Below are 25284 nucleotides of genomic sequence, written 5' to 3' on the forward strand. Positions count from 1 at the left end.
GACTGTTTTTCTTATGCAGGCAAATGAAATACATGGGACGAGTATGGACACACATATAAGTAAGAATATTTACATATATGCAGGAGAAGTCAAGTCCTATGGTCAAAGATGCAATTTCATGTATATTATTTTAGTTAGAATAATATAAATGGGAATTGTACCTTTAACCATTCCAATGAACAGAAGGGTTAACTATATTTGAGTAGTCTAAATTTATAACACTCAGTGTAGTTTTCAATATCTCCTTGAGGGCATCTAATGGCCCTCTGAATCTCTGCAATTCAGATACAAAATTCCAAATGAATGACAGTACATTGTCATTTTATCATCACTTCTCCAAAATAGACATTCTTGCAATTGAGGGTAATCTAATTCCAAATTTAATGATCCTCCTCCAGATGATTTGGACTACATAAAGTTCAAATGAATATGGCCAATAAGCAATGATTGAAGTTACCAGATAAAGGTATGATTTTCAAAAGTGTGTATCCAGAGTGCAATGCTTCCCTAATTTTATTATAGTGCTGCATATCCTCCAGTTTGCCCAGTGAGCTAGGGATCAAGCACTTAACCATCCTATCTGGGCAACATTACACCTGAAAATATTACTGTAGTTTAGAAAAATATTACTGTAACAAAGTGAAACAATAAAAATGTCATTACTATGCATCTGCCAGAAAAATCAATATTGTACTGAATATCTTGGATTCATAAATATACATATGCTTCAGGAGCACTTAGTTCCTTGAAACCCCATTTACACACTTCAGTAGCAGGTTCGGCTACCTAAGCAATATCAACAATAAACTGGGATGGAGAAGAGGATTTAGAAAATAATATTAAAACGTAATTGGGGCAGTGTATTTTTTCCTCAGTAAGAGTTTGAGTGCCTTGCTTAGATTCTGAAAGTGAAATAAGGAGGAAAGCAGCCTAACGCTTCTATGTTTACTGTTCAGTTTATAGATTTCAAGGACCTGGCATTTCACCAGATCTGGAATACACTTTTATTCAGTTCTTATTGCATAACAGGTTAGAAAGCACTATTTCAGGGGTGAAATCCGCTAGCGATGGAGGCAGGTGGTTCGGAGAACCGGTAGCAAAAATCCCTGCCCCCCCCCCACAACCTCTTTGGCCGAAAAAATGCTTTTAAAAGTAAAAAAAAAAAAGCCTCTGATGATCGCGCAACTCAGCTGGGATCCTTAAAGGCTTTTAAAAGCATTTTTTCTACAACCTCTTTGGCCGAAAAAATGTTTTTAAAAGTAAAAAAAAAAGCCTCTGATGATCGCGCGACTCAGCTGGGATCCTTAAAGGCTTTTAAAAGCATTTTTTCTACAACCTCTTTGGCCGAAAAAATGTTTTTAAAAGTAAAAAAAAAAGCCTCTGATGATCGCGCGACTCAGCTGGGGTCCTTAAAGGCTTTTAAAAGCATTTTTTCTACAACCTCTTCAGAGGTTGTAGAAAAAAGGCTTTTAAAAGCCTCTGAGGATCCCAGCTGAGTTGCCTGATCAGCAGAGGCTTTTTTTAAAAAAAATGCCTCTGCCGATCCAAGCTGAGTTGCCTGATCGCCAGAGGCATTTAAAAGAAAAATGCCTCTGCAGATAGGCAACTCAGCTGGGATCGTCAGAGCCTTTTGAAAGCATTTTTTTACAACCTCTTCGCCGAAGAGGTTGTAGAAAAATGGTTTTAAAAGTAAAAAAACAAACAAATTGGCCACGCCCACCCAGTCACATTAACACCCCCCCCCCAAGCCATGCCCACAGAACCGGTAGTAACAAATTTTAGATTTCACCACTGCACTATTTCCAGAACAAGTCACTTCAGCAAGAATAGCCTAAAGACATTATTTTAGATTTAACTTCTGTGTAAAAATTATGATGTTGGATTGGGACAGGCTAAACAAAGAATTCAGGTGACTGTATCAAATGTAAAGAACAGGGGAAAAAACAGCAGACAAATAGGCAGAACTTGTGAAAAAATGGCATCCCATAATAAGTCCTAATGATTAAATTTAGTACTGATTCCATCTATAGCTTATCAGTAATGTCTGTAACAGAAAATAGATCAAGCTCTATGGGACTACTCAGTTTGGTTTATCTATGTTCTTCACTGGGCATTCATTGAGTAAATTTAAATCAGTTGACCTGGTAATAGGCACAGAATATTTGATAGGATTTTAATTTGGCTCATATCTAAATGGACATTTTAAAAAAGTCTGTAGAAACAAATGTAACATGGAAGAGGCCTTATGCTCATGGCATCTCTGGCACACCACTTTTAATATATGCTAACCTAGGCTCTTTTTCCCTCCTGTCTATAATATCACCATAATATTGCAAGACGCCTTGAATGCTTGTATAAATAGACAAGCCTGATATAAATCTAATAAATAAATATATTAGGAAATCTCAACACACTGTATTCAATAGCCAAGCTTGAACTAGAAGCCTCTTCACTTCTGTAGACTTGGGGCACAAACCTCTGATTGCCCCTTTCTCCTAGTTGTATATTGGAAATGCAAAGGAAAACTATTCCCAAATAAAAATTATCTTCTGAAGGGCAGGTAGTCTTTGCTTCTTGCCAGCAAGTTTCATGATTGCAATTGCTTAGCTTAAGTCAAGTGACACTTTGGCCCTTCTTTCTTGTTTTTAGTTTAGCCATTGAGAAAAATTGGAGACTAAATATCCCTGACAATCCAAATAACATATTTCTCTAAGAGTTAAGAACCAATTTGTACTACAAGGTTAAATAAAGGACAAGAAAATGAGGCAAGCTAAATCTGAATCAGTAATTATGGAGGCTACTGATCTGTCTAGATCCCTCTCTAAATAGAGATCAATTTTGGGTCACCTGGAAAGCTTTTGTTGTAGGAATTAGGGAGGAAAAATGGTGGCAAAGAGTAGGGTTGCCAGGTCTGCTTCCAAAAAATAGCGGACAAGCGGGGGGAGGGGGGGTGTTAAGTAATAAAAAAAATAATAAAAAAATTTACAATTAAATTATATATTTTCTTACAAACATTTTAACACATATTAAAATAATCACTTCAAAACTTTACTTAAAATTCAAAACATAAATATATTAGAATAATATGTAAAATATTAAATTACATTTTACTTTGCTGTCGTGTGTATTTTTTATTTGACTGCGCAGCTTTGATTAATTCTTTGTGTTTAAGGAATAATTCTTTAATTTCAGTACAACGTTGAGAAATATTAAAAAAATATACAATCATAAAGCTTTTGAATAAAAAAAATGTCCACTATTTTGTGGAAAAAAAATAGTGAACATAATGTGAAAAAAGCGGACTGTCCGCTCAAATAGTGGACACCTGGCAACCTTAGAAGAGGGAGGGGCACCACTACTAACAAGGAACCAAGCAGCTTTGCAGGAGGTTAATCCAAAAGAAATCAAGCAGTTTTGCAGATGTGTCATGCAAGATGCAACATCCTACGTAATCTGAATGAAATACAATATATATATACATATATATATATGTAAAGGAGTCAAGGGGGAAAAAAAGCAATTTATTAGTGCAGTCAACACAATTGAACAATAAAACACAAAATGCAACCAATGATTTGGATACTGGCAGAAGACATGACAATTTCTATTGGATGTTTTAGAGCACAAGGAAAAGCGACAGCAGGACATTGAGGAGAAAGACAAGGTGTGTTAGGAGAACAACATTAAGAGATGCAGTTAGCTCAAGATGCAGTTATTAGGTTGGATTTAGCAGCTTTTTTTTTTCAAATTCCTGAGCAACAGGGACTCTTGATTAGAAGTAATCTTCAACAAATAAATCCCCTTTCAAAACATGCCATATTACAGACATGAACACAACCCATTCCACCCCTAAAACTGACCTGAATTTTGATGCACATTCCAAGTATTTTAACATGACTTACAAAGTGAAGTACTATTCAAGGAATTTTAAAGATACTTATAAGTAATAATTCACAGCACTAGAAACAGTTATCAGAGACAGACTTGGTTTCTAAAACAAAACTCTACCATCAAAGGGGTGTGGACGAGGAAGATGAGAGAGGAAGAGCATAAAGCAGTATGTCAGCAAAGATTAAAATGAAAGATTGCAGGAAACGAAGACCCAGCAGAGCTGAAAAATGATGCAAAACCTATCCATCAGATTTGCAAAGAAGTAAAGGCCACCAAACTGAGTCTTCAAAGCACAGGCATTTCCCATAAAAGAAAATCTGAAACAGCATCTGCCTGGCAAATGTTGAGAATTATTCACAATCTTTATTTGTACAAATGATGGAAGGAAAGGAGTTGCTTTTGTTAAGTGATTGAAATTGAACTACTGTATCTTCCTCCAGGGTCCCCCCTCTCTTCTCTTCCATAGAAGACGAGTTTGCCAGTAACCGACAGGAATGAGAGCCGTATTGCTATAACATTCTCCATCATGGGCTCATCATGTAATATTTAGGCCGCTTACTATTGCACATAATGAGAAAATTTCCCATGCTGCTTCTGGTGAGAGCACAAGGAGGTCTTCTCAAGCCGTTGTTCCCACTGAGGATTTCTGGAGCAATTTTTTAAAAATCCCAGACATCTGAAGAAGCAACTGTTTATATGACATGATCCAAATTCTGCACCATTGCAAACCTCTGATAGCAGAGCATTAAGAAAATCTGTATGAAACACTAGGAGAAGAAAGTCAAGACTGGTTTAAATGTTCCTAGTCAGAGAAGAATATTTAGCCAGTGTAACATATGAAAGGCGCTCAAATTGGACTGTATAGCAAAACACTTCAATCAGAGCAAGTTTAACTGCTCCTTTATCAATGCATTTATTCCTTGTCCTCAAGAACTCCAGCCGAAATGTTTTAAGCAATTAACAAATATTTAAAGCATTGGAAAGAAGTTGCTATATATATATAAACAGAAACTAAAGATGGCAAATAAATTAAATTTGACAGGTAAAACTAAATTTGAAGACATTCCTAGCTACTGTATTTTTTTAAAAAATAATAAAAGGAAAACATACAAGCACAAAAATAATACAAAAGACTAAACACAATCATCAAAATGTGAAAAAAGAAAATAAATACAGATAATGATTTTTCAAAATAGGCAATGTAACAAGACTAGATAAATCTGAGTCCATTCTCCTTTTTGTGTTTTCTTCAAAAGGTTATGAAGTTGATACAACTTTAAATGGCACATGCAATTTAGAGGGACCATTTCTGATCGGGTGGAGTGATGTGTACGATTGAAGGCTTGCTTCTTATTAGAAAGGAGAAGTCCGCAAAGCATCCAAGATGCTTCAGCAACCTTTCAAGAGCGTGGAGAAAACTGAGCTCCAGACTTCAGGAGAATCACTTTTCATCCTGCAGTGGTGGTAACAATGCTACAAAGCTAAACGATGTGACCTCCTTTGAAAACCAAGCCACAATAGGAAAGGACCGCTTCTTATACAATGTAAACGCATCCAAAATGAGTTGCAGATTGTTCTCCAAATGACGCAGCTTTTTTGGCTCCACAAGACAGTTTAGATTGAAGGATCTACTGATGTATACATTTGGCATTACTTACAACTCCGACTTGGCATCTGCGTTCTCATGTTTTACTCAAAATCCCTCTCCGCATAAAAACTAAAAACTTATCTTAAAAGTACTGTGTAAATCCCATCATTTCACAGAGATGCCTTAGACGAGAGAAGCCAAACGGACCTGGAAGTGGTGGGCTAAAATTCTTCAGAATAAACTTTTAGCTTCTCAAAATCTTAAGTCATGGTTTACAGATCCCAAACAGGAACCAGGCTATTCAGGCCAATGTAGTCATATCAGGAGTTCAAAGACTTTATATGACTGAAGACCACAGCTCTTTCTGGAACAGGGAGGAATTTGTTGTGCTCCTTTGTAGACATTTGGAAATCTTTGTCAACATCAGACCAGGTCTAATGACCATAAGGAGAAGGGAGTGCAGCATGGCATTTTGCATAAATTCCTGGGCTCGTGCCCAGTATAATTAGGGAGTAGCATTTTATTCAACGAAGAGAGGAATGATGCCCTGATAACAGTACAACAGAACAGAATCAGTAGGCTTAGAGTTGGAGCCTCTCTCCCTCTCTCTTTCTCTCTCTCTCTCTCTCTATATATATATTCAAGCACGTTGTTTTATCATCTCTGTCGAGTCTTTAAATTTCCTCCACTCCATGTGCAAATATCATCACCAGGCCTGGCTCTAGCACCATCTCCTCTCCCATGTGCTGATTCTCACAGGCCATCACAACCACAGCTTGTTTGCCTGGGATGCGTTTGGCCACATAGTTTTCGTAATAGCGTCGGTTCATCTGGCGAGTTTCTAGGGTGGCCAAGCCTTGGGGCCAGTTCCGTTCATGGGCATTTTCAATCAATTCATTGATGATGGATGTGGGGCAGCCGCTTTCCACCAAGGAACGCTTGATCACAGCTTGGAGTACAGCATCTGGTGTAGAGATCATACCACCCCATCGGGTTACCCGGGCTGGCTGCAAGGAATTCACCCACCTAGGAGTCAAGTGAAAAGAAACAATCACACAATGAGGAAAGAAAAACAGATGAAACCAATAGCACTGCAATGAAAGCCTAGAGAGCAAGATTCCTTTTACTGTATTTCTGATCAAGTGGATCAAGATGGTTCCCTGCCAAACAATCATGATGAGTAATGTTCAGGTCTATTTGGACTACTCCCTGCATTAGGCACAATGTATTATTTCTAACATAAAATTAAGACTATCTAGGAAACAGAAAGCCACCGGACAAATATTTCAAAATTTCACTTTAAAAAAACTATTTCCTCCAAACTTCATACAGTGATCTTGGAAATGTTTTGAAGCTTATTTTCTTTATGGCAGTCATGGAGAATCTGGATTCACCCAAGCACTCTTGATCCCTAGTAAATCTAGCCTGCACAGCCACAGATGAGGAAGATGATCTACTGGATCTCCTGTTGAATCTCATAAGCTGTGATCTCTCTAGAACAATCTCTCATTCCTTTGGCTCTACATTGTGTAAGATGAGGCACCAGGACTTATCCTAAAATCACAGCTTCTGAAGTTTACTTTTAAGTCTGTCACATTATGAATCCTTCTAGCATTGCTCCCAATTCTATTTGTCCTAATTTGTTTGGGAATATATTTTTATCTACATAATCACTTGCACACCATCCATTTCCCAGGGTGGTTTACACAATCAGGCCCTTTTGAAATGAAGCCTCAAATCTTAATTATTCTAACAATGGGATACCAAAGTGGTATCCATTGATAATCCAGACATGTTCTTTGGCATTGAACAGGATCTCCACTCCTTTGACTATTTTTTAACATTTAAAATATCTACATTTGTTCAGTATCTTTCGCATTCTTAACATTCCCGTGTCTCCATCAATTAGAACTTAGTCTATGTTCTAAGGCAGTGTTTCTCAACCTTGGTAGCTTGAAGATGGGTGGACTTCAACTCCCAGAATCCCCCAGCCAGCGCTGGGAGTTGAAGTCCACCCATCTTCAAGCTTCCAAGGTTGAGAAACACTGTTCTAAGGTCTGTAATTTCAAGACGGTAAGAGATCAATGCTTCAAAAATAAAATCTGAACATGTTACCTTGACATTTGTAATTAATCTTAAATCAGTCCCAATTTATCTCCTTTATCATGCTGATAACAGCAGCAACCATCTAGTTAGTGGTCAAGCTACTGTAATGGCTCAGGAAATAAAGAGTTACCTGCTTATGATTTCTGAATTCATAATCTTAACAGGTTATCCAGCTCATTGAATATTTGGAGTTACCTCTTTATATTTGAAAGCTACTATTGTCCTGAGAAACAACTTCCAGAATTGGAAAAAGATAACCTATTCTTAGCTAGCATAATGGGAAGTGAGGGTGGAGGTTCGTTCTCTGAGCTTATGAGTTGGTTTCCAAATATTTCTTTATCAGGCTAGGTAACATCTTCCATGGAATTTAGGGGAGGTTGGTGTCCATGTTGTTCTGCTCATAAGAGCTTTGTGTGGTCAGTAGGTCTTGTGATAGTGAGGTCACATCAGGCGCAGGTTATGTCAAGTGAGGGTCTTGTGATGGGGACCACGTCAGGTGAGGGTCATTTGGAGGTGAAGTGCTGGGGGGGCGGGTAGGCATGGGTTGGTTGATGGTTGGTGCCGTCTCTGGTTGGCTGTGTGGTTAGTTTGAATTCAGAGGGGTTCATAGGTTGGTTGTAGGTTGATGTGTCTGTTGATGGAGTTGCTTGTGGAGTGCCAGGCTTCAATAAACTCATGAGCATGGCGGGTGGTAGCATGACCGATGATTCTTGTACTCCTCCAATTGAATTGGTGCAGTTCAGTGTCAGTGTGGGTAGAGATTAGGGATTGGGGATCGTGGTCTTTGGGAAGTATTATGGGCTCCTGAGTGCTTTCTGAGCTTGATTGTTTGCAGATGTTTCATCTTCATTCACCATAATAACAAGTATTACCTTGATTGCTATGTTTCAACAACTGTACTTGGTAGCATAACATATAAATGTACCCCGTAATTTTTCCTACAGAAGTTTGCTCTAATTTTCAATAATTTCCCACCACTATTCGCTATTGCCTTTTCCCAGGTTTGAACCCCCACCACAACTCTTCCAGTCCAGCATGAGTGAGAGATTAGTACTTACTCAAGGATTTCATTATATTCAATAGTCTCCTCCAAATTCTGCAGGTTGGGATTGACACTACGTATTGCTCGCATGTATGCTTTTAACAACTGTATGTCCCGTTTCTGCAAAAATGGATATTACATTAATTTAAATAATAGGACCCAGAGGCTACACTGCAGCAATAAAAATAAATCCATAATATAGCTTAATTTATTACAGTAGTTGTTATCAATAACATTTATTAATGCTCAACACTTTACACATTAATAGTGTACAGCAATGCAGATTCAAAGAAGAAAGGGAGATTTGAACTGCACTGGGTGTCCTATCAGCAACTCCTTGAACAAAGTCGCCTCTTTTCCCAGGCTTGGATTTGGGGTCCAAAAGAAGGCATATTTGATTCAAAAGGCTGCAGACAGGTTCTATGAAACTTCCTCCCCACGTATTAAATCATGTTTGAGTCTAGAATGTTGCACGATGCTAAAATACATGTCCAGGGAATACAGGTCGTCCTTGACTTGCAACTATTCGTTTAGTGATTGTTTAAAGTTACAACAACACAAAAAGGTGATTTACAACTGGTCCTCGCACTTACAACCATTGCAGTATCCCCATTGTCAAAATTTGGCAGCTGGCATGTATTTATGACGGTTGCAATGTCTTGGAGTCACACGACTGCCATTTGTGATCTTCCCAGCCGTCTTTTAGCAAGCAAAGTCAATGGGGTAAGCCTGATTCACTTAACAACCACCTAATTCACTTAACAACTGCAGTGATTTCCTTAACTGTGGCAAAAAAAGATCATAAAACTGGGTGCAACTTATTTAACAACTGCCTTTCTTAACCATGGAAATTCTAAACAATGGAACAATTGTGGTCATAAGTCAAGGATTATCTGTATAGGTAACTCTCAATTTACAACCATTTGTTTGGTGATCATTCAAAGTTACAACAGCATTGAAAAAAGTGACTTATAACTTGTTTTCACAGTTAACGACTGTTGCAGCATCCCTGTGGTTAAGTGATCAAAATTCAGATGCTTGGCAACTGTTTTTTTAAGTGTATGGCACGTGTTAGCCAGGGATCACCAAAGTGGCTGGCTGCCTCTGTGAAAGGAAATTTTTTCGGGTGGTGTTATCTTACCCGCGGGATGCCTGAATGTCAGTAGGCATTCGGGGAAGGCTCCTTTCCTGTCCCTATGCGGTTTATTTGCTCACAGGAATCGAACTGCCGAGCTGCCGACCTCAGCGGAGCGCAGGTTCAGTGTCTTACCATGTGAGCCCCCGCAGCATGTATTTATGACGGTTGCAGTGTCCTGGGGCCATATGATCATTTTTTGTGACCTTCTGACAATGGGGAAGCCAGATTCATCTAACAACCCTTCTACTAACTTTAAGAACTGCAGTGATTCACGTTAACAACTGTGGCAAGAACCGTCATAAAATGGGGCAAAATGTAGTTAACAACTATCTTGCTTAGCAATGGAAATTGTGGTCATAAGTCGAGGACTCCCTGTATTCACAATTACGACATGTTTTCACTCCAGTACAAGCTGTACAAAGAAACTTTCTAAAAATACAGTCCCATTCTCATTCCTCTTGTTTAGAAAAGGTCAGTGGATCCTTTAAGGCACCTGGCTGTTTGACAAAGGAAAGAAAATGCAATACCTGCTCTGCTAATTGATGCTTATGTTCTGCGGACGTCTTTTCCAATTCAGCTATTCTTGTCTGTTGCTGCTGCACTACTGACCGTAAATGTTTTATACAGTTATGATTCGGCAATTCGTCTTTGGGCATTTCCAAGCTGCACAGAGAAGTAACTACAATTGAGTTCCTAGAAAAAAACTGTTTAGGTGGATAAGCAACCAAGAACAGAGGTAAAAAGACTCTAAGAAAACCGAGCCTGAAAATAACAACTCCCACGCTACCAGCTGCCAATACTGTGCAATTTGGTTACACCTGATGCATCACAAAAGCCATTTCACATTGACAAAACAAGACGGCACAATTATTGCTGCCCTCCAGATCATGCTGTCATGTGTGATCTTTATCATCAGACCAGCAGAGAATCATGACACGGCTGGGGTCACGATCAGACAGACACAAACAAATTTGGCAAATACTCACCCGCATCCCTGTTCACAGGTCACAGGCCGCTTTGGATTGTGTTCGCAGTCATTGAGGTGAGACATCAGGTTGTCAAGCCGCACTACAGCAGTGCAACCAAAAACAGCGTTGTCACACGTGATTTGCAGCTTAGATAGCATATTACGCATGATCCGGGGAACAGGGCGCAGGTGAGCCACAGTCACAACGCTTCGGTCGACGGGACACGTCTGCTGTTGGGAGAACCACTGGGTGATACAGGCATTGCAAAAAGCGTGCTCACAATGAGGCGCCTGTGTAGAGAACAGAACCAAGCATGCCAATTTAGATTACATCAAGTTTGCTGCTCAAGTTGACGTGGGCTCTTAGCCTTCCATGCAGCTCCTTTTCACTGAATGCTTTTCACTAACAGAATTGGAAATACTGCAGGACAGAACATCCATCGATCAATTAATGTAACCAAGCTATCAAGGGCATATGAAAACATCCGTTCATTCTGCTTGTCGTAGTGAGCACCTATCAGGGAAAAGATATAAAAATCACCCAGCATTAATTATTCACCGCCAGGTGTTAAATTTCTGTCCTTCGCAACGACCCTATTACAGATTACCCTGTATTGTCTCAATTCTGGATTAATATATATAAGTATGAGAAAAGATACATAGTTACTTCCTTGTACAGTATTCCAATATATTCTCAAAGTACAGAAAAATCCCAAATGTACGTCCCAAAACAGATAGCACAAAGTCAACTGTGCTTCTAAATATGGCACAGTTGTCATTCCAGCTGTTTTTCCAAGTACAATTTATTCACATGTTAATATACTTTATAAACATAGTTCTTTGTCTCACAGCTCTACTTCCAAGTACTGTTGTTTGGAGGAAACGAAGATGATTAATTTCTAAAAGAGCTAAATCAGGCAAAGCTCTGGGACCAGATGGCCTACCAAGCGGATTCACATTTTTGAAGATCAATTACTTCTTCCGATGAAGCACTTAATGAATTCTATTTTACAGGGGAATCTTATACCAAACTCTTGGAAGGATGCCTACATTTCTTTAATACCCAAAGATGGACTGGATTTAACTTCTGTGAAGAATTACAGGCCAATCCCGTTCCTTAATAATGACTCCAAATTCTTTACATCTATTCTAGCTGAAAGACTTAAATGTTTTACAGGATTATATACATGAAGACCAGTGTGGCTTCTTATCTAAAAGACAAAAGTTAATATTAGAGTAATTTTGAATATAATTGAATATTTACAACAATGTAGTGACAAACAGGTTGCATTCATCTTTCTGTATGCAGAAAAAGCTTTTTGACAATTTGAACTGGGCATTTATGTTTAAACTGGTGGAAAAGATAGATTTTGGACTGGGCTTTATACAGGGTCTGAACTCCATCTATGCACTCCAGAAAGCTCGAATCATAGTGAATGAAGACTTTTCAGTTCAAATTCAGAAGGGAACAAGACAGTGGTGTTCTTTATCCCCTTTATTATTTATTCTAATGCCGGAACTGTTAAATAGAGATATTAGACAGGGTAACAGAGCAAAAGGACTACAATTAAAGCATATAATGAAAGTATTTTCCTGAAAATTAAGACCCAACCAGAAAATAAGCCCTAGCATGATTTTTCAGGATGCTCGTAATATAAGCCCTACCAACAGAAAAAAGCCCCGGTTAAGATTTTCAGCCCTGGGGGAGGGGGGGGAGATCATGGCTTGCACAAGAGGCAGCGAACGAGCAGGGCCAACAGTGTCTGGCAGCAGCAGCAGCCTATCGGCCCCTTGGCTGGCACACTCTGGGGTTGCATAGCCGACGCAGCACAGGTGAGTCTGAGCACTGTGATTGCTGGCCTGGCCCTCCAAGCAACAAGTGGAGGCACAGGCACGGGGGGGAGGCACATGATCTGACCTGCCGGATGCACTACGCAGCCGGCTGCCCACTCTGTACCACCATCTGTCTTTGCTTGCCTGCAGCTGCGATGGAGCAGGTGGCCGTGTGGCATATCCAGTGGGCCAGATTGCCTGCCTTTGCTTGGTAGCAGTGCTCAAAGTCACCTGAGCTGCGCACGCTGCACAGCTCCAGAATGTGCTGGCTAAGGAGCCAGCGGGCTGCAGCCGGACACCGTTGGCCCCCACATGCTCATCACCTCTTGGGCATCATGTGGTGATCTGCTTTATGACTATCACAACTTATCACGGTAAGTGGCAGGCTCCATTGCAGGTGTAATTCAAGAACCTGAAGTTCTCATACTACTTTCGGTTCTACAATAAGGTTCCCACAGTTTTTTCTTGGATCGTCTTAGGTTTTCCTTACGCATATTGCTGCACTGAACACTCCTTTGCCAAGCTTGTGTTTATGCTCCCATGTGTGCCTAAAAGGAAGCTGCAGAAAATCAACCAGCTGAAAATCAGAAAACTAGAAATTTAATAAAATATCTCTCTAATAACAGAGTCCAAATGTCTGTTTTCTTTTAAAGACAGAATTTAGCCACATAGCAAGACACTCATAAGAATTACATTGAGATAAGGACACCGTCTTATCATAGCTAAACTACAAGTATTACAGAACAATATTAACTCATACAAAGCAATATTCTCATGATTTTAGTCTCTGTGATTTGCAATTCAGTTTTTAGCACATAAATTTTAACCAGGAACTGAAAAACTGGCAATGTCCCCTTTGAGTCCCAAGTTTCAATCTTCCCTCAAGGATATAAGCTATCCTTTTTGATAAGAGTTATGTGAGGCTGCAATGCCCATCATCCTCACCTGGCTGAAGCTGCTTGTAACAATAGCCTGACATATTAAGAGGGTTTGATTGAGGAACCTGGTATAAACAATCCTGAGATAGACAAGACCAGAGGCGAAATCAGTGGAACAAAAGAAATCTAATGTGATAGTTAAGACATAGTTCTGGGATCAGGAAAAAACAGATCCAAGTTCAGAAGCTCATTGGTGACACTGAGCTAATTGCCATTTTCAATCCAACCTGTCTCTCAAGGTGGTTGCTATGAGGAAGAGCTCCAAAAGAAAAAACGGGACATCATAAGGTTTCATAATATGATGAAGAAGAAAAAGAAGCATCCTGTGTTTCTATGAATGGGAGAAAATTCTTCGGTGCCATTCATATCATGAAGAACAAATGTTAAAAATGTCCTAAGCATATCTAGGTTAAATAACCAGAATATTTTTCAGAATATAACACTATATAGGTCTTGAATTATGGTTTCACAGTACATTTTACAGCACTATCGTAAAAACTATTCCTAAGCAAAAAAAAAAAAAAAAAATTAATGATGATACAGAAAGCACCATAAGATAGTAAAAAGAGTCAGATCAAGTTTACAGTAGAAAAGAACATATTATTTTATATAGTTTTTATCTTTTTAAGATTGTAAGTCACCCGGGTTACCTTATGGTAAAATGGGTGGCCAATAAATTTTACAAATATATAAATATTTACATTTAAGTCCCCTTTGCATGGAGAATTTGTTAATAATTCAGCTTTCCTTATGATCACAAACACTCCTTATAATAGCTAGTGATGATTGAACCTCAGCCATTTAATTATTTTTAATTTACCATACAAGATAGGTTTTTTTTTTACTTCAGCAAAGCAAAATTAATGTTATTAAAAAACTATTTACCTTTATGAGTTCATTATTTGGCATCCAATTATTTGTCTTGCATAGATGGTTCATATGGCATTAAGCTGATGATAGCCAGAAGCAAAGATTAATATATACTTACAACTCCCAGACAGGAATTCCACATTGCTCATAAATTATGCTGGTATATTCAATTCTATGCTTACGGCAATGGAAACATTTGTTGTGTCACACTTGATCTTAGCCAAAAGGCCAATAAGCCAAAGCTGTCTCATACCACTCACTATATTATTTCCATTAACCTTACAGCACAAGACTTTCTAACACGTACTGAATGAACAGATTTTGAAGTATAGGTTAGACCGCATAATACTGCAATAACCGAAGAACGCATCTAAGAAAAAAAATTGATCCATTCATGCAAAACGATCCTGAAGATATAGCTGAATTCTTAGTTGCTACAAGTAGAATGAAGCACCTCACCCTTCAATGATTCAATCACTATGATTTCTACTTCTTATAAAAATGAGAATAAAGGCTATAAAAGTTCAGTAGGCACGTTGTCCCTTAATGATGATCTGAAAATAGGCCTTATACAGTTCAAGCCGGATTTCGTTTTCGTAATATATTGAAATACTGAAAAATTACTTTTTAAAACTGATGCTAGCTTAAAACCACTGAATCTTTTAAAATAATTATCAAAGAATATAATAGTTTTATTTCTATAATATTTATTAAATTCCTACACCATGTTTCATCCTGTATTTTGAACTATGTTTTAAAGCTACTTTAATCAGTTGCACGGGTGTAACATGTAGAAATCTGCTTGATTATGGGATAAAATCTCCATGAAAAATACTCAAACACAATCTAGATCTTTGTGCACTGAGTATCCTTAATATTACATAGAATATTTACACCAGTAATAACCTCAAAGGCGGTCTGAAAGACATTAACATAATCTATGAGTTTAACTAACATATCTACTCATGGATGAGACTGTCTTCCTGCGGGCTTTTTTCCCGAGCACCATTTTGGCTTTTACCTCTTTGTAGCCAATTTCTAGTGGAAATAGAACTGCCCGTGTCTGCAGATGCCACCAGAGCATTCAAGCACATTCAGTGCAAAAACGCAAATAGATCTGTTCTGCGGGAATGGGTACTTGATGCAGCTTTGCAAAAGTCATTTTGTTTTGGCTTGCCTTCTACTGAAGAGACCCACAAAATAAGTAATTTTAGACAGATATGCAATGTAGATAATTGCTATTTAGCCTCACTCTAAAACCGTGAGGATAGGTAAGCTGTAGCTCTTTGGCTACATGTAGCCTCCAGATCATTGTTATGGTGCCACAGTCTTCTGCTCCCACTTTCAAAATTTAGCTGCAACTTCTACAAAATTTAGCAATGTAATTGTCCAGGTGTTAAAAAAAAACCTCAAGCAAAATAAGCTTAATGCTTTTATTTTATGACACAACACAAACAAGAGGCCAATGTTTTCAACCCTGCCTCTTCCAAAAACCCACATAAAAGCACATTTCTTGGCTAATTCTTTCTCATGCAGAAGTTATGTACGTAAGGAAAATTAGTGGGGTAAAGAATAGTCCCTGCCAGTTCCCTGATGGAATGAGAAATATCAATAAAGCCTGTTATGCACATACAGGTAGTCCTCAATTTACAAAAGTTAGTTTAGTGACTGTTCAAAGTTACAATGGCAGTGAAAAAAGTGACTTATCACTGTTTTTCACACTTATGACCGTTGCAGCATCCCCATGGTCATGTGCTCAAAACCAGGGGTGAAATCTAAAAATTTTTGCTACAGTTCTGTGGGCGGGGCTTAATTAGTGGGTGGGGCTTGGTGGTAAGGTACCTGGGAGGGCGTGGCTTGTTGGTCAGGTGGATGTTGCCAAGTCAATGTCACTTCTTTGCCCTTTTTTAACCTACACAACACAACACAACTGGCTCACTCACAATATAAAAGCAGCTGTGCTAGACCCAAAATGGCCCCTGCAACAAGAGGAACCTCACACAGTCACAAAAAGCCCAAAAAACCAACTTTTACACTTTACACAAAAAAATTCCACATACAGCTTTGTGAGATTTTGTGTGTTTGTGTAGTTAGAGTGAAACACTACATAAACACATTAAATCTCAGAAAGCTGCACAAATATTTTATTTTATTTTATTTTTATTTTTATATAAAAGCAGCTAAATTTAAAACTTCCTAAACTTTAAATGGCTAGGTCTAAAACAAGAACAACTAAAAAAAACCCCAATTAATTATTTTTTTAAAGCTCCCAAAGGGGAAAAAAACTTACCCAAAAGAACAGGGGTCTCCAACCTTGGCAACTTTAAGACTTGTAGACTTCAACTCCCAGAATACCTCAGCCAGCTTTGCTTTGCTGGCTGAGGAATTCTGGGAGTTGAAGTCCACAACTCCCTGCCTGCTTGATTGCAGGCAGGGAGATTCAGTTGCTTGCTGATGCAATGGATTGCAGGGATTACAACAAGGCGTTGCAACCAGCAGCTAAGGTAAGCAAGCTGAGGGGGGGAGGAGGAGGGATTTTTGGTACCGATTAGCAGGCAATTCAGCTGGGATTGTCAGAGCTGGGATCGTCGGAGCCATTTAAAAGAAAAAAAGGCTCTGATGATCGCTTCTCCGAACTGCCCGCCACCATCGCTACCTATTCGCCCGAGCCGGTCCGAACCGGGAGCATTTCACCCTTGATCAAAACTCAGGCACTTGACAACTGACTCACATTCATTATGGTTGCAATGTCCTGGGATCATGTGTTCACCTTTTGCAAGCTTTTGACCAGCAAAGTCAATGGGGAAGCCAGATTCACTTAACAACCATGTTACTAACTTAACAGTGATTCACCTAACTATGGCAAAAAGGTAATAAAATGGGACAAAATTCACTTAACTGTCTTGCTTAGCAACAAAAATGTTGGGCTCCATTATGGTCATAAGTCCAGGACTACCTGTACAGTATCTATAACCGTGATGGCGAACCTATGGCATGCGTGCCAGAGGTGGCACACAGAGCCCTCTCTTCTGGTTTCCAGTGTGCAGCTGGTCTTCGCACGCACCAGAACGCCAGAAATCCGAAGATCAGGTGGCAGGCGCACATGCGTGTGCCGGCCACTTGGTGTTCAGGTTTCTGGTGCTCTGGTGCGCATGAAGACCAGCTGGCTGGTGTGCATGTGCATGCCAGAAACCCAAAGACCAGGTGGCTGGCGCACGCATGCGCACTGGCCACCTGATCTTCGGGTTCCTGGCGCTCCAGCGCACATGCACGTTCCGGTTTGAGCACTCGATGCCAAAAAGTTTCGCCATCATTGATCTATAAGGTCACTGTATTTTGGTTGAATGCATATTGAGATTGAATATTATTGCAGCCACACAATGGCCCTATGGACACAGTGCAGTAATCCACAAGGCTTGGTTAGCAGAAGTATGCCCACAAACACTTTTTTCTAGGACACCACAGTTATCAAAGCAGCTGTCTGCGCTTTGCTTGCTGTTTAATTATTGCTTGCTAACAAGACAGATGCAGCTATGGCTAGAAGTACCGTACATCCTGTTTTTAAAGAAGTTGCTCAATTATAAACAGACAATATATGGGTGTTTCTATAGCTGTACTATGTGGAAGGGTGGGGGGGAGGAGGAGTCAGCAAGTGTATTCACTCTCACTAACCTTTACAAATTACTGTAAATGTGGTCACGGTTCTGCCAACAAATGTCATTTTTAAATCTGCAAAGCAAGCAAGCTATTCAAAACCATTTAGCTAAATCCATCTTTGCAAGGAAACCGTGCCCTTCCCGTCCACCCCCCCCCCTCCAAAATAAAGGAAGAAATCAGTTGCTAAACTATTGATTTAAAAAAAACAACAGTACTAAGCTATACAGTAAAAAAAGGGTAAAAGTTTCCCCTGTCCAGTCATGTCCGACTCTAGGGCACAGTGCTCATCTGTTTCTTGGACGAGAGCGCCAGTGTTGTCCAAAGACATTTTCCATGGTCACATGGCCAACATGGCTATATACCAAAAGTGCACGGAACACTATTACCTTCCCCCCTGAAGTGGTACCTATTAATCTACTCGCGTTTGCATGCTTTCAAACTGCTACGTGGGCAGGTCCTGGGACAAGGAACAGAAGTTCATCCCGTTGCACGACAGTCAGATCTCAAACCTGGGCTGTCACCTTTTCAGCTGACAAGCTCAGCACCTTTAACGACAGTTCTTAAGGTTAATTCATTTATCATGGTTGCATGCTGCAAATATATATGTATTTCTCCATCTATTCTAGAAATAACGTTCCTTCTGAAGACATGTGCAGAGTGGAAAAGCTGGTCAAATCACAGACTCATTCTATACAAAATGGCTTGTTCTTTAATCCTTTTACATCCATTACTACCGGTATTAACCAATTCAGTCTTGCAAAATCACATGCCTTTAGATTCCATGGGAGTGAAGTGGTTTAGAAATTGCTTTGAGTAACAATTTTATTTCGGAACTTCTAAATATAATACAATGCACTTGACAGGAAGGAAAGTAGCCTCTTGCAGAGACAAAGAACAAATGGATATATAGAAAGACAGTTTTATTCAAATTTGCCCCAAAGGAAAGCGATACTGAATTTAAGACACACCCCTTAAGCACAACACATACACCCCCATTGTTTGCATCTGTTACTCTTTTCTCAGCGAACTAAATATAGCTTTCTCATTGTAAAGGCAAATTAATTTGGGAAAAGCAGTTAAGGCAACCTGTCTGAAACAGCAAATGCCATACTGCTTTTCTCCATGGATAGTCGTACCTCAGCTTAGAATATGTATTTTTATGAAGGCAGAGGTAAACAGAAACGCCTATAAGATAAACTGTTACTTTGCAATATCCTGATAAATTCCTAACATCTTCTTGACCCAGAAAGTTTTGTTAGCTTTTTTTGTGCATGTGCTATTGAATCACTATTGACTCTTGGCGACTGCCTGGACGAGCTCTCATATTATGACACTATAAGTATTAAAACATTGATTGAATCAACTAAAGCTTATTCAGAGTGATTTATTTTTTGCATGATATCCACAACTTTAATTATATCTCTGCACTAACATATATCAAAACTTTTCCAGAGTAGACAAATATTTTCTCTCTCTCTCTCTTCTCTCTCTCTCTCTCTCTCTCTCATATTAACTAACTCAGTTTTATATTTTGCTTTGGAAAACTAGTGCTGTTAATTTAAATAAACTTCACAATTAGTATATTGTGCTGAAATTTTCAAAAACATTTTTTTTTTCTAAACAAAAAGTTTAAACCTGGACATTTAGCTGAAGCAGTTGAACTGAAATAGAAGATAATAGTATAAGAGTGCTACATAGTTAGTTTTAAGTACAATATATTTATTATTACATTGATATTCTACCTTTAATCCAGAAGCTCAAGCAGCATATAAGTGCACCCACCTCCTATTCCCCCCAAAACCAACAGCTTGTGGGAACAGATTGGGCACAGGGCGAAACTAGCTCAAAATTCCACAGTGTGTTTCAGTGGCTAAGTGTGGACTACAACTTTGGTCTCCCCATTACTGGCACAACATCTTAATCATTACACTGTGCTATGTTTCCCTATATGAGTAAGAAGGACTTAATACATAATTGCTTTCTAAAACCTGTATGCAAAATACATATTAATTAATGTAGTCTTTACCACCTACCTGCACTGGCTCCTCCAAAACCCCACTGCAGATGGGGCAAATAAGATCTTCATCAACATCCCCTTGAAAACGTGCTACATCATACCCCATTTCTCATCACCGATGCCAAAACGCTAGGGAAAAAAAAAAAGCAGGAGGAAGAAAAAATATGTATTTGAATTTTCATGACAAGAAGCTCTAAAAGCATGTATTTCAAAAATATTATTTGGGTGGAATCAGTTAGAAATCCTTCGTCTAACCAGGTTGCCTGCCTACTAACTTGATATGGCTGCCTGCTAAGTCACAGATTCACAGAGACGGCTCCAAGCCTCTAAGGAACAGGATGTGGCACGGCAGAGAAAGAACAACTTGATTCAGCCCCTTTTTCTCAGAGATTAATTTTCCACAGTTTTACTAGGCTATTACTACCAGATTAGATACTTCACTCCACACTATGTTATTTATTCACTTCTTCATTTGCAGTTTTATATACAATCATCTTCAATTTACAACCATTCATTTAGTGACTGCTTGAAGTTACAATGGTGCTGGAAAAACGGACTTATGACCGTTGCAGCATCCTCATGGTCACATGATCAAAATTCAGATGCTTGGCAAATGGCATATATTTATGATGGCCTGAGGTCACATGATCACCTTTTGAGACCTTCTAGCAAGCAAGGTCAATAGGGAAGCCAGATTCACTTAACAACCGTGTTCCCAACTTAACTGCAGTGATTCACTTAACGGTGGCAAGAAAGGTCATAAAATGGGGCAAAACTCACTTAACAACTGTCTTGGTTACTAATGGAAATTTTGAGTTCAACTGTGATTGTAAGTTGAGGACTATCTATATTCCACACCCTTCTTTTCTATTTCTGCAGGAACCAGAATATATAGGCATCTAGTCCCCAGCTTAGAACCCATGATTGTATATACTGAAGGGAGAGGAGTTCTGGAAATCTGAAAGTAAGCATTTAATGATGGATCAAGGTATTTCTTGCTATCACCTTGCTGAAAAAAGAATTAAATCAAGTTACTCCTAATGTCAGAGAGTGAAATAGACATCTTTGCTCAAGAGAGACTACTTCTCAAGCGTATACATAGCATAAATCTTTCCCCAGAATGCTATCTAGAAAAGTTTGCAAGAGTACATTAGAAGTAGACTTTGCTTGTTCTCTTAGGACTAGCTTGGCACAACTATCTGCACATTTTTTACTAGAATTTGGGACATTTTTGAAAAGCTTGGGATGATTCATTGAATCCTTTTTTTTCTAACATCTCAACAGGATACTGTATATTTTTCTGTTCAGTCACCTCTTCCCTTCATCTCTGCTATCCTCCCCTTTCTCTTTCTTTCCTTTCCTAGTGTTATCCAGTCTTCTTTTTTGTTTTTGTTTTTCTGTTCTTCTTTTGTGTGAAGGTTATCTTAAATCCTGCTTACCTTCCTCTTGGATAAAAAATGTTACTCATCAATATTTGGGACACTTTTCACTAATTATTTTACACGGCAAAAAAGTTAATGTTGAAAAAAAAATCAGCCTGGGTGGTCACTTTGAATGAACAATAGAGAAAAAGACATGTACAATCAGCAACACCACTAAGCTCTACTATAGGATATACAAATCATAGTCAGTCTATTCTGTCTAGAACAATCTGCTTGAACAGAGGACAGCAGCCATTCAAATTACTCAATACTCACAAGTTTTGCAAGGAACATCTAGATGAATTATATTCATCAGCAGAAGTACTGCATCAGCAGAAGTACTGCACTCTAACCACTGCGCCACCGTGGCTCAGAAAGAAATTACAACGAACTCCTTACTTAATGACAGTATCAAGGGACTGCTGGAATTGCTGTCACTAAATGATACAGTCATAATATCGCCTTTTATAACTGCATTGCTTAACAATGGAAATTCCAGTCCAAATTACCTTTGTTAAGAAAGGAATACCTGTCACCTTGCAGAAAATGAAACTTCCCTTATGGTTCAAAGAGAGGACTTTCTTTCATACTACCGTGTTTCCCCGAAAATAAGACCCTGTCTTATATTTTTTTGAACCCTGAAATAAGCGCTTGGCCTTATTGCCATGCGCTCAAAAGCCCTATTGGGCTTATTATCAGGGGATGTCTTATTTTGGGGGAAACAGGGTAGTACGAATTCTTTTTTTTTTTTAAATATACTTTTTAATTAGAGATTTTTAAATGGATAAAATTTAAACATGAAACAATATAGAAATGAAATTAAGGCTTGTATTTTAATGATTGGGAGGAGGATTGGAATAGAAATTATAATTTCACTAAATCAGCAACTTATAGGGAGAATCATTACAAAATATTCCACAGATGGTATCTAGTCCCAGCTAGATTAGCAAAAATATTTCCTAATGCCTCAGGAATTTGTTGGAAATGTGGAAAGGAGATTGGCACCTTCTTTCATATGTGGTGGTCCTGCTCAGAGACAAAGAAGTTTTGGACAAAAATACGAACTTGGTTGCAGGAAATAGTGGAAGAAGATATAAAATTTTCTCCAGAAATTTTCTTACTGGGAATGACGGGAGACGAGTTCTCTAAGGACAAGACACAATTAATAATACATATCATAACAGCGGCCAGATTAACCTTCGCAAAATATTGGAAGGATAAACAAGTCCCTCCAGAGGTGATAATAATAAATAAAATTTTGGAATGTGCAGAAATGGCGAAATTAACCAGTATGCTTAAAGATGAGGAAAATTCAAAATTCAAGGCAGTATGGCAAAGGTGGTACATATGGTGGAATAATAGAACATGACTATAAGGATATTCTTAATTCTAATAATGATTAATAACAATGATTGATTTGAAGATATTTGCTGTGTATATACTGTATATAAAATGATTAATAACAATGATCGATTTGAAAATATTTGCTGTATATATATTGTATATATGTAATCGCACGATACCTCAGATGTTACCTGAGATTTGACATTGTCTTTCTTTTTCTTTTTAAACTTTTTTTTCAAAAAACTCAATAAAGTATATTTAAAAAAAAAAAAAAAAAGAAATGAAATTAAGAAAGAAATAAGAGAGGAAAAATGCAGAAAAAGGAAAATATATTTAAAGAATCAACTTCCGATCTTTATTACAGCAGTTACAAACAAGCTTGGTATCACTCTAGCTTAAGATCCCATTACTTAGTTCACTTCTTATCATATTTCAACCCTTTCCAATTGACAAATCAAGAAATCATCAATTTATTCCTGTCCATTTTCAACAAAAAGTCCACAAAGGGTTCCAGTGTTTTATAAAAGTACTTATCTTATCCCTGATCAAGCAAGGTAATTTTGTATTGTTTTCTTTTGCAGAGAACTTTACAATAGTTATTTAAGCTTTAGCTTAGTGTTGTCTTAATATTCTTCCTGATGAGGTGCACAACTACGTTCTTTAATACATTTCTTAACTTTTCATTTCTTGTGTTAATTCTGTACAGCTTGTCCATTTCAACATCCATTGATGCCTAAAAACATTTTTAGGATTTTAACAATCCTCTCCTTACTATCTTCACTAAATTGTCCTGTAGCTGTTCTCAGTCTCAAGCAGCCTTCATTCTCTTTTAAATTCAGTAGTATCACATTTTCTAAATCTTTTTTTGTCTCTTATATATAATTTCTGTCTTATAATTTCTGTCTCATTTTTACTGCAGATTCTTCAAATTTTTTATTTATCTTTTCTTCTGTATTTAATACACCCAAAGACCAACATTATTCAAAATTTAATAATAAATCATAAACTGTCAACATATTCTGCAGGCAAAACAGAAACTTGACAAAACTCTTATAAGGTGATTTGATAAGAGTTTTGGGGGCTTTTCAGTGTAATTAGCCAGATATTGGCCCAGTGGAAACATACATGATTTGAGGTTCAAGTAAGTTTTTTTTAAAAATGAAAGGCCTTTAACCATAAAAGCCATATTGTTTTTAAATTGAACTTTAAGGGAAACATCAAACCAATTCCCTTTACTGCAGAAGACTAACATGTTCTGATCTTAAAGCAATGCTTGCTGCACATTTTTAGTTCAATATGTAGGAAAATCAAAATGGAGCAGACCCCTCCATACTTAAGTAATTAGTAATTAGATAACTTAATACACAATATGCCACAAATATTGCAAATGCAAAGAAATGCATTCCTAAGAGATATTTTAGTAAGATAAATCTGCAAAACAATTCTAGATCTCAATATCCAAGCTGACTTTCCAGTTGCAATTTATAACCAGTTGCAACTCTTTTCATATGTCAAACTAAAAATTAAGTATTACGTAATTACTCTTTCACATAAAATCAGTTTCTTGGCCTTGAAATGAAAGAAAATATTCTCCCCTCTCCAAAATTTTAAGCTGTTTGGGCTAATTTATGAGTAAGATAAGGTGACCAGACGTCCCGCTTCTGGCGGGACAGTCCCGCTTTTGAGCAATTTGTCCCGCGTCCCGCGGCGTTTTAAAAAAGTCCCGATTTTTCATTCTGCTCCTGAGTCCCGGCTGCCTCCTGAATCCCTGCTGATGGCTAGAGGGAAAAAAAAGTCTTTAAACTCTTGCTGCAGGGCTTCAAAGGGCCGACCTACAGCTGATCAGTGTTAAAAAAAAATGAATAGACCCATGTCTGCAAAAATAGAAAAAACAGCCCCTGTTAACAGCTTCCGCTAGGTTAATTAGCTGCAAAAAGCTGCAAAAAGTTCCTGGAGCAGATTCCCCCCCACCCCCTAGCTATACTGAAAACAAAGGCAAAAGCGAAACTAAACCTGCAACTGACAAAATGAGGCAGAGAGAGATTTCTTTCTTTTTCTTTTTCTTTTTCCTCACCAAAAAAGGTAGGTACAAAACTGCAAACAATGGGAAATTTTGGGCAAAAGAGGAGAGTTCAAGATTTTAAAACACAAAAGAAAAAAAGCTCTATTTAACTAGGGAATTGTAATAATTGAGATACTATTAATAATTGTATATTGTGTTGAAAGCAGAAATGGTTAAGTTGTGGTTTGGAGGAATATATGGGGGAAATTATTTGGTTTATTATTATTGGTAAATATAATTAATTGATTTGTAAGAAATTGGATTGCATGGAAATAATTGGAATATTCATGTTCATATTGATTAATATACAAAAAAGATAGTTATATAACTAATTGATTTATATTAAAATGTTGAATTTGTATTAAACAACTGTATTACATAATTACATAATTAACCAATGTGAGGATGGA

At 38.1% G+C, this 25284-nt stretch overlaps 1 protein-coding gene across 10 annotated transcripts in view; it reads right to left on the minus strand.

Moving 5' to 3' along the window:
- Nucleotides 1–4779: 4779 nt before the first annotated feature.
- RNF41 (ring finger protein 41) overlaps nucleotides 4780–25284 on the minus strand; it is a 46548-nt gene continuing 26043 nt past the window's right edge. For all 10 annotated transcript variants that reach the window (XM_087886910.1, XM_060688890.2, XM_087886908.1 and 7 more), the window contains 5 exons: nucleotides 20064–20176; nucleotides 10752–11023; nucleotides 10293–10428; nucleotides 8644–8747; nucleotides 4780–6505 (listed from right to left, as the gene is read on the minus strand). In XM_087886910.1, the coding sequence (XP_087743036.1) occupies nucleotides 6154–6505; nucleotides 8644–8747; nucleotides 10293–10428; nucleotides 10752–11023; nucleotides 20064–20153 (954 nt within the window). In that variant the 5' untranslated portion in view covers nucleotides 20154–20176 and the 3' untranslated portion in view covers nucleotides 4780–6153. The remainder of the gene's footprint in view (nucleotides 6506–8643; nucleotides 8748–10292; nucleotides 10429–10751; nucleotides 11024–20063; nucleotides 20177–25284) is intronic.

This window comes from Pantherophis guttatus, chromosome 2 (genome assembly GCF_059756535.1).
Source record: "Pantherophis guttatus breed Tessera chromosome 2, ASM5975653v1, whole genome shotgun sequence".
NCBI classification, from domain to species: Eukaryota; Metazoa; Chordata; class Lepidosauria; order Squamata; family Colubridae; genus Pantherophis; species Pantherophis guttatus.